General features: G+C 43.1%; 1 protein-coding gene across 2 annotated transcripts in view; it reads right to left on the bottom strand.

Moving 5' to 3' along the window:
• CDK12 (cyclin dependent kinase 12) overlaps positions 1-10,778 on the bottom strand; it is a 67,622-nt gene that overhangs the window by 32,027 nt on the left and 24,817 nt on the right. For both annotated transcript variants that reach the window (XM_021713676.1, XM_021713675.1), the window contains exons 6-7: positions 9,793-9,963; positions 4,333-4,522 (exon numbers count right to left, since the gene is read on the bottom strand). In XM_021713676.1, coding sequence (XP_021569351.1) covers positions 4,333-4,522; positions 9,793-9,963 — 361 coding nt within the window. The remainder of the gene's footprint in view (positions 1-4,332; positions 4,523-9,792; positions 9,964-10,778) is intronic.

The following is a 10,778-nucleotide window of genomic DNA, read 5'->3' on the forward strand; positions in this document are numbered from 1 at the left end:
TTTTTTTTTGAGTTGGAGTCTCACTCTGTCACCCAGACTGGAGTGCAGTGGTCGCTCCAGGCCACCGCAGCCTCGACCTGCCAGGCTCTGGTGATCCTTCTGCCTCAGCCTTCCAAGTAGCTGGAACTACAGGCGCGTGCTACCACACCCGGCTAATTTTTTTTTTATTTATTGTAGAGATGAGGTCTCGCCAAGTTGCCCAGGTGGGTCTTCAACCCGAGGGCTCAGGCAATTCACTCACCTCGGCCTCCCAAAGTGCTGGGATTACAGGCTGAACCGCCGAGCCCAGCCAACTACTCTTCTTAAACATGTCTTTCATTCATGATATTTTCCTAATTTTCTTCCTCTCTTGATCATTTTTCTTGGGTTCTACTTTTGAGATCATTTCTTTTTGTTCTTTGTTTTTTTTAATTCACGGCCACTGCAGCCTCAGCTTGCTGGACTTGGGCGATCCTTCCGACTAGCTGGAACTATAGGCGTGCACCACTATGCCTGACTAATTTTTTGATTTATTGTAGAGGTGAGATCTCTCCAATTTGCCCAGGCTGGTCCCCAGCCCTTGGGCTGAAGTAATCCTCTCGCCTCCACCTCCAAAAGTGTGGGGATTACAGGTGTGAGCCACCGCACCTGACCGTATTTTTAATACCAGTTCTATGCTTAGTAACTCCCAAATCTGTACTGCTAGTATAGAATTCCCACATAACCATATGCCCCTCTTAGATATCACTATCCTGGATATACAACAGACATATCTAAAAGGGATTCACCCTTTACTCTATCCATCTTGCTTCTGTAGTCCTTATAGTGACTGGTAGTGCCACCCATCCAGCTAGTTTATCAAGTCAGAAATCTGTGAGTTATCTTACTTTCTCTTATTTATCCCCCATGATTCATTCACTTACCAAAGTTTACAGATCTACCAAGTTAATCCCTACTAGCAATATCTGGGTTAGTTCACACACAACCAATTTTTATGATGTTTTTAGGGGGTATTCCTGACTCCAGTCTATCATATATAGTGACCCTTCTAAAACAGAAGACTAATTGTGTCTCTTCTCTATCAAAAACAATTTAGTCTCATTTATACTTGTGTAATTAAAATGAAATGAACATCAATCATGAAGTCCAATTCTGTTCTTCCCTCTCTGTCATCAACTGCTCTCTCTTCCTTGCCCAGCTGACAACTCTTCACCATTTTTTCCAGGCCACCTCTCCCTAAGTAAGGTCTCTGAGTAGACAAAGTTAAGTGGGCAAGGACAGAGGCTGAATGGATCAGGGTAGGCTATGGGATTCCTGTATCCTGTTTAGCAACTTAAGGAGGGAGTACAATTTATTCTGGAACTTCATCAGCTTCTGGACTCTCGGAAGTCAGGGACCACCAGGAGCTTTACACATCAAAAGGATACCAAGTATAACTGCAATTACCCTCTGCCCTAGGATATCTCCCCATGGAGAAGCAAAGAAAACAGAAAAAGGTACATTAATTCTATAGGCCAAAAAGCTGGAAGCTCACAGCCATCATCAATTTCTTGATGCATTATTTACTATGGATATAGAGTCACCAACTTCCAACTTTAATGGGAACTGTGAGTCACAGAGATAGCAACAGAGAGGAATAATCTTTTAACACCATGTTTTGTCTCATAATAAAGTTAATTAAGTAAACATTTAAATAATGCATTACTTGTATATAAAACAATATATATGATCCAGCACCCTTCGATGGCTTCCTGTCAACTACAGATAAAATCTGAGCTCCTAGCAGTGGCTCACGTCTGTAATCCCAGCACCTTGAGAGGCACAGGCGATAGGAATGCCTGAGTCCAGGGGTTCAAGACAGCCTGGGCATTATAGCGAGACCTCTTCTCTACAATAAAAAAAAAAAAAAATTAGCCATGTGTGGTAGCGCATGCCTGTGGTTCCAGCTGCTTGGAAGGCTGAGGCAGTAGGATTGCCTGAGCACAGCAGATAGAGGCTGTAGTGGTCCTGAGCGTGCAATGCACTCCAGTCTGGGTGATAGTGAGACTCCTACCCACCCCCCAAAAAATGTCTGACCTCCTCACTGTGGTATGCAAGATCCTTAAATTGTCTTCTTGTAATTATCCAGCTTCAACTCTTGCCATTAATGTACTTCATTCTTCTTGCTCTAGCAATACTGACCTGTTTACAGTTTTCCAAGCATAACATGTTATTTTCGTGTTTATGTGCTTCTGTGCATGCAGTTTCTTCTGCCTAGAACACTGACAGTCCACTGTTAATCTTTCTGATAAATTCCTATTCATTCCGTAAGACTGCATATTTCTGCTGGGAATAGTGGCACACGCACGTAAACCCAGCACTTTGGGAGACAGAGGCGAGAGAACTGCTTGAGTCCAGAGGTTCAAGACCAGCCTGGGCAATTTGATGAGGCCTCAACTCTACAGTAAATCAAAAAATTTGCCAGGCATGGTGGCATGCACCTGTGGCTCCAGCTACTTGGAAGGCTGAGGTGGAAGAATCACCTGATCGAGGTTGAGGCTGCAGTGGCTGTGAGTGTGCCACTGCACTTAAGCCTGGGCGACAGAGTGACTCTGAGTCAAAAACAAAAACAAAAATAGGCAAATCACACAAAAAATAGAAGTAAACAACCCAATTACCTAAAGAACCAAACACTGCCCTGATTTAAATGTTACCAAGCTTATTCTTTATGCCTCAACAGGTAGGGCTATTACCAAAAACAAGTGTGCATAATAAATCTGATATTGCCAAGGCAGCATGGGTAAATAAAAGGAAGAACACAGATGATAAAAACTTCTAAAGAATTAACATCTGTTCACCATCAGATTCCTGTTTGTTTGTACTATTAAGACATAGGAGCAGGGCTGGACGCAGTGGCTCAAGCCTGTAATCCCAGCACTTTGTGTGGCTGAGGCAAAAGGATTGCCTGAGCTCAGGGGTTCAAGGCCAGCCTGGGCAACTTGGAAAAAACTTGTCTCTACAATAAATAAAAAATTAGCCAGGTGTGGTGGCATGTGTCTGTGGTTCCAGTTACTTGGAAGGCTGAGGCAGAAGGATCACCTGAGCCCAGCAGGTCGAGGCTGCGGTGGCCGTGAGCATGCCACTGCACTCCAGTCTGAGAGAGAGTGAGATTCCAACTCAAAAAGAAAACAAAAACAAAAACAAAGCCCTAGGAGTAAGTATTGGGTAGAAAGTGCAATCACCAACTACAATTCTGTGTTTACTATGAAAGACAGTAATTGAGAAAGGCTCAAGAGTAGCTAAGTGAGCAGACATGTTTCTCTCCACTAAACATGGGGAATATCACTAAGGACTGACGTGTGCTGGGTGCAGTGGTTCACACCTGTAACCCCAGCGCTTTGAGGAACCAAGGTGAGAGGACTGCTTGAGGCCAGGGTTCTGGGACCAGCCAGGGAAACATGGCAATATCCAGTTTCTACAAAGAAAACAATAACCCCTCCCCCACCCGAAAAGAACTAGGCCAGGCATGGTGGCTTATGCCTGTAATCCCAGCACTTTGAGAGGCAGTGGCAAAAGGATTGCCTGAGCCCAGTGTTTGAGACCAAACTAGGCAACTTCACAAAACCTCATTTCTACAATAAATCAAAATTAGCCGGGCGTGGTGGTGTGTGCCTGTAGTTACAGCTGCTTGGAATGCTGAGGCAGAAAGATCGCCTGAGCCCCGCGGGTCAAGGCTGTGGTGGCTGTGAGCTTGCCACTATCCTCCATCTCCAGCCTGGGTGACAGAGTGAGATTCTGACTCAAACAAAACAAAACAAAAAACTAGGCAGGCATGGTAGTGCATGCCTCTAGTCCTACTCAGGAGATAGAAAAAGAAAGATTATTTGTGTCTACGAGTTTCAGGATGCAATAAACTATAATCATGCCACTGTACCCCAACTTGGGTGATAGAGTGAAATTCCCGTCTCTTAAAAAAAAAAAAACAGCCCGGCTCAGTGGCTCAGCCTGTAATCTCGTGCCTTGGGAGGCTGAGGTGAGTAGACTGCCTGAACCCACGGGTTCGAGATCTCATCTCTATAATAAATCAAAAAATTGGCCGGGTGTGGTAGCACGTGCCTATAGTTCCAGCTACTTGGAAGGCTGAGATGGAAGGATCACCGGAGCCCAGCAGGTCAAGGCTGCAGTGGCTGGGAGCGGCCACTGCACTCCAGTCTGGGCGACAGAGTGAGACTCCAACTCAAAAAAACCCCAAAACAACCAATATGTGTATGAATACTGCACTATTGGGTCTACCTATAATACCAATTAACTAGCTAAAACCAGGAAGGTCAGAGGATGAGGAGAACATACTTAACCTTATTTGGCTACTGTTACCTGTTGTTCAGCAAAATGTTAGAACATTTAATATCCCGATGCAGGAAATTCTTTTTGTGACAGTAATCCAATCCTTCCATTAGCTGTTTCATGAATGACTTGATATGGTCCTCAGAAAAGTGCACCAAACCAGATTCTAGCAGTCCCATTAAGTCATGGTCCATATACTCAAATACAAGGTAAAAGGCACCTACATAAGATTAAAAAATAAACACAAACAAGAAAAAAAATGCTGAAACAACAATGCCTCAAATTTTAGTATTATTTTGAAGTTGACTAGAAGGCTCTCTGAAACAATCTCTTAAATCTTAAAAATGAAGAAACCAGAACTAAGAGTAGTTAAATAATTTGCCCCTTTGAATAATAAATAACACAACTACTATTCTGAGCCAATCTTGTGACTCCTAGTTCAGTGCTCTTTTGACTGCTTACCTCTTCAGAAATAATTGCGCTTATCAGGTTTTATTACTAAACTTGTATGGCCTAAGTCAGTTAGCAAATTACAGATTTTGGGCCACACAAATCTAGTCTGCTGCCTATTGCTGTAAATAAAGTTTTATTTGCAATACAACTGTATGCATTTGTTACACACTGTCTATGACTTCTTTTATAACAGTCTTTACCTTAGTTAACAGGACCAACAAAATACACCCAGGGGCAGCATATAATTATTTGTGAAATTCAGAGTATTTAAGAATTAGAAGATCAATCAACTAACTTAATCCCCTAAATTAGAAGTAGATAAAAGTCGGGTGCGGTGGCTCATGCCTATAATCCCAGGACTTTAGGAGGCAGAGATGAGAGGATTGCCTGAGCCCACCAGTTCAAGATCAGCCTGGGCAACATGGCAAGACCTCATCTCTACAATAAATCAAAAAATTAGCCAGGTGTGATGGTGCCTGCCTGTAGTTCCAGCTACTTAGAAAGCTGAGGCAAAAGGATCACTTGAACCCAGCAGACTGAGGCTGCAGTGGCCTTGAATGTGCCTCTGCACTCTAGCCTGGGTGACAGAGGAAGACTCCGACTCAAAAAAACAAAGTAGATAAAAAGAGTGAGAAGTATGTTAAGAAAATAGTAATAAACAATTTCAAATCCTCATTGTGCTTCTATTTTGGGAGAGTGTATTACAGAGACACATACTGTAACACAAGAAATAATAGCCAGATGCAATGGCATGCACCTGTAGTTCCTGTGACTCAGGAAGGTGCTAGTGACTCAAGAAGCTGCAGTAGAAAGATGGCTTAAGCCCAGAAATTTGAGGAAGGAAAAGAACAGCAGGGAAGGAAGAGACGGAGGGAGGGAGGGAGGGAAGGCGGGGGAAAGAGAGGCAGAGAGAGAGAGAAAAGAGAAAAAGAAAGCAAGAAAGAAAGGAAGGAAAGAAGGGAAAGGAAGGAAAAGAAAGAAGAAAGAAAGGATACTAGATCTAGTTAGATAATTACTTAATCTAAAATCGTCTACTTGTAGCATAAAGGAGATATTACTCTAGGAAGTAGACTTCATTTGGACTTTCTGAAATAGTACACAACATGTTAAACATGTGTGTATTTTTTTGAAAAGCGAGTCTATACATTTTCTAAGATGCTCCAAGTACTTGGAACTACAGGCGTGTGCTACTGCGCCATGATTCCACCAATTATGAACACTGCATTAAAGAGCTCTCTAGGCCGAGTGCAAAGGCTCATGCCTGTAATCTCAGCACTTTGGGAGGCTGAGGTGAGAGGATTGCCTGAGTTCAGGAATTTAAGACCAGCCTGGACAACATGGTGAAACCTTGTCTCTACAACAAATAAAAAAATTAGCCAGGCTTGGTGACACACACCTGTAGTACTAGCTACTCAAGAGGCTAAAGCCCAGCAGATTGAGGCTGTGGTATCTGTGATGGAGCCACTGCACTCCAGCATGGGCAACAGAGTGAGTTCCTGACTCAAAAAAGAAAAAGAAAAAAAGAAGTATCTTAGAGAGACTTAGCTAAGCCCTCATACAAATTAATATTATTATTATTATTTTGAGTTGGAGTCTCACTCCATTGCCCAGGCTAGAGTGCAGTGGCACGCTCATGGCCACCCCAGCGTTGACCTGCTGGGCTTCGGTGATACTCCTGCCTCAGCCTTCCAAGTGGTCGGAACTATAGGCATGTGCTACTGCGCCCGACTAATTTTTGATTTATTGCAGAAATGAGGTCTCACAAAGTTGCCCGAGCTGGTCTCAAACCCGTAGGCTCAGACAATCCACTCGCCTCGGCCTCCCCAAGTGCTGGGGGATTACAGGCAGAGTCACCGAGCCCGGACTATTACTTTTTAAAAATCACTAAAATTACAAAAGATAAGTGAAAAAAGACACCTCAAAAAAAGAGAAAGTAAAATAAACATGAAAAAAATTTAACAATACAAGGTATGAAATTCAAAAGAATGATATCATACTTCACCTACCCAGATAAGACTTTTTTTTTTTTGAGTTGGAGTCTCACTCTGTCGCCCAGACTGGAGTGCAGTGGCCGCTCCCGGCCACCGCAGCCTCGGCTGCTGGGCTCTGGCGATCCTTCCGCCTCAGCCTTCCAAGTAGCCAGAATTACAGGCATGCGCTACCACGCCCGGCCGATTTTTTAATTTATTGTAGAGATGAGGTCTCGCTGCCCAGGCGGGTCTCGAACCCACGGGCTCAGGCAATCCACTCACCTCAGCCTCCCAAAGGCGCGGGATTACAGGCTGAGCCACCGAGCCCGGCTTAAGACTTTTTTAATTTAATTTTTTACAATAAAGTAGAGACACAGAGACAGGGTTTCACTATATTATATAGTCTGGTATTGAACTCCTGGAATCAAGTAATCCTCCCACCTAACCTCCCAAAGTGCTGGGATTGCAGGCGTGAGACACCATACCCAGCTGCAGGCTGCAGATGACAACTTTTTAAAACAATATACTCAGTGTTGGAGAGGATATGGTGGGATGGGCACTCACCAACTGGACTATCTTTCTTAAAGCAATCTAACATTAAATATGAACTCCAGTCAGGCAGTGGTTCATCCTAGCACTTTTGGAGGTCAAGACAAATGGATTGCTCCTAGGAGTTCGAGATAAGTCTAGGTAACATAGTGAGATCTCACCTCTACAAAAAAAAAAAAAAAAAAAAAATTACCTAGATGTGGTGGCATACACTTGTAGTCATAGCTACTCAGGAGGTTGAGGCTATTTTGAGCCATGATTGTGCCAATGTACTCCAGACAGAGTGAGGCCCTCAACTCAAAAAATACAATAAAACAAAGGAAGAAAATCCCTTTGACCAAATAATCCTTTATCTCAGAAGTTATACTAAGAAAATAAATCATAATGTGCAGATTTATGCACAAAGATGCTCAAGGTACTGTGCTATTATAATGTTTTTAAAAACTGGCAATTGGCACTAACTGTTCAATAGGGAACAGTAAAGGAAATTTGGGTTCATCTAACTTTATGTGCAGCCAAGTTGTACAACACTAAACATTTATATCTCAGCTACGTTAGAATATGTATGGTATAAAGTACTAGAAGCAAATACACCAAAATGTTAATACTACAGTGGTTTTCTATGGGATGCAGTGGAAAAGAAATGATTGCCATTTTCTTTTTTTTACTCTTCAATATTCTCAATTTTTCCACAATGGGCATGCAGAGTTCATGGTAAATGATTTAAACAGTACAGAATGTCATGGATGAAACGTAAGCTCCTCTCCAAAAGCATCTAGTTAACATTTTCTTGTATATCCTCACAGATACTAACTACGCATTATTTTTGTAACCTGAAAAGGTTAAGACACACCCAAAAATATATCTAGTATTTGTAAATGATGTTCAGATCTAACCTTCATTAATTTACCTAAATATTGTTACATAAGCAACATTTTCTTTTATTTGCGTTAAAACTACTTCTATTAAACTCAAGTGTTGTTGCTCCCCTAATGCAAACTGTAAAAAGTCAGCTTGACTTTCTCCATACTGCAGTCATATTCCTTTTTAACACACTAGACTATATTCACACATGTCATCTCTTGACCCTAAAAGTTTTATTTTCAGTTGCCCAGCTCTAAACCCTTCTTCAAATTTGCTTTAATAAAAATAGGTAGTCAGGCTCGGTGGCTCAGCCTGTAATCCCACGCCTTTAGGAGGCTGAGGTGAGTGGATTGCCTGAGCCCGCGGGTTCAAGACCCGCCCGGGCAAATTGGCGAGACCTCATCTCTACAATAAATCAAAAATCAGCCGGGCGTGGTAGCACATGCCTATAATTCTGGCTACTCGGAAGGCTGGGGCGGAAGGATTGCCGGAGCCCAGTGGATCGAGTCCATGGTGGCCGGGAGCGGCCACTGCACTCCAATCTGGGTGATGGAATGAAACTCCAACTCAAAAAAAAAAAGGTTATAGGATACCATGTGTAGACTACTACAAATATAAGTATGGAAACAACAAACAATTTTATCTCCCAAACAAAGACAAAAATTACAACTCCAGGAATTCATATCACTATGCGGACCTGAAGAAAACTATTTCAGAAATGCCTACTTTCAATTCTAAATTGTATCAGTGCAAAACTGTATAAAAATAAGGAGGCAGCCGGGCACGGTGTCTCACTCCTATAATTCCAGCACTTTGGGAGGCTGAGGTGAGTGGGTTGCCTGAGCCCGTGGGTTCGAGACCAACTTGGGCAACTTGGCAAGACCTCGTCTCTACAATAAATAAAAAATTAGTCAGGCATGGTAGTGCACGCCTGTAGTGCCAGCTACTTGGATGGCTGAGGCTGAAGGATCGCCGGAGCCCAGCAGGTTGACTCTGGGGTGGCCTTGAGTGTTCTACTGCACTCTAGCCTTCATATTGTTTTATAACTTGTTTTATAATTTGTTTTTTAAAAAATTAAAAAACCTGCCGGGCTCAGTGGCTCAGCCTGTAATCCCGCGCCTTTGGGAGGCTGAGGTGAGTGGATTGCCTGAGCCCGCAGGTTCGAGACCCGCCTGGGCAGTGAGACCTCATCTCTACAATAAATCAAAAAATCAGCCGGGCGTGGTAGCGCATGCCTGTAATTCCGGCTACTCGGAAGGCTGAGGCGGAAGGATCGCTGGAGCCCAGCATGTCGAGGCTGCGGTGGCCGGGAGCGGCCACTGCACTCCAGTCTGGGCGACAGAGTGAGACTCCAACTCAAAAAAAAAAAAAATTAAAAAACCTGAGGAGAGTTGGCATAAAGTGATCTCATATAATTTATCTGCTGGCTTTATTAGGTGTTAAGTTTTAATAATTAACAATGGACAAGTTTTAATAATTAACAATGGACATTTTATAAAATAAGCACCATTCAGCACAAGAGCAATTGACCAACATCTTGATTCTGGTATGGATTACAGAAAGAAGCTGTGCTTAGTACAACCTGTTCAAAAACACACAGGCAAGTCATTCAAATAGCAATCCATCCTGTAGAAATGTCATTTTTTGCTAGTACCTTTATCCTTCTTGAAATCCAGTGCATCCTGTTTATCTGTGACAATTTCCTTCATGTTAACAACACTTCGGTGAATTAACTGACGAAGGATTTTGATCTCACGAATGGCTGTAATTGGGAAACCTTCTTTCTCATTGTCTAGTCTCACCTTCTTCAGAGCCACTAATTCTCCTGCCAAAACAAATTCAAGCCTTTTTCATTATCAATTAGTATGTCTGGGCCACCATCATGAACCAGCAGTAAATGTCCTTGCACTGAAGAGAAGCTTAATACCTACTTTAATGCTTACATACCAGATACTTTTATGTCTTGAAAAAATAAATTCTGGGACAGGCACAGTGCTCAAGCCTGTAATCCTAGCACTTTGGGAGGCCGAGGTGAGGGGATTGCCTGAGCCCACGAGTTTGATAACAGCCTGGGCAACTTGGCAAGACCTCATCTCTACAATAAATCAAAAAATTAGACGGGCATGATGCATGCCTGTAGCCCTGGCTACTTGGAAGGCTGAGGTGGAAGGATTGCCTGAGCCCAGCGGGTCAATACTAGGGTGGCCGTGAGCATGCCACTGCACTCCAGCCTGGGCAACAGAGTGACTCCAATTCAAAAAAATTAAAAAATAAAACTCTAGCAGTAGAGACCCTCTTAATGTTCTCCTGCCAGTTGTGCCCTTCACAACACATCTTTCCTTTAATAAATCTGCCTGCAATCCCATCACTTTGGGAGGCTGAGGTGAGAGGATTGCCTGAGCTCACAGATTCCAGACCAGCTGAGCAACATGGCAAGACCTCATCTCTACAATAAATGTTTTCAAAAATTAGCTGAGCATGGTGGCACACGCCTATGGTTCCAGCTACTTGGAAAGCTAAGGCGGAAGGATTGCCTGTCTGAGCCCAGCGGGTCAATACTAGGGTGGCCGTGAGCATGCCACTGCACTCCAGCCTGAGCAACAGAGTAAAACTCCAACTCAAAAAAAAAAAAAAAAAGGG

The sequence above is a fragment of the Carlito syrichta genome, unplaced genomic scaffold, assembly GCF_000164805.1.
Source record: "Carlito syrichta isolate Samal-C Ts95f unplaced genomic scaffold, Tarsius_syrichta-2.0.1 Scaffold304662, whole genome shotgun sequence".
NCBI lineage: Eukaryota > Metazoa > Chordata > Mammalia > Primates > Tarsiidae > Carlito > Carlito syrichta.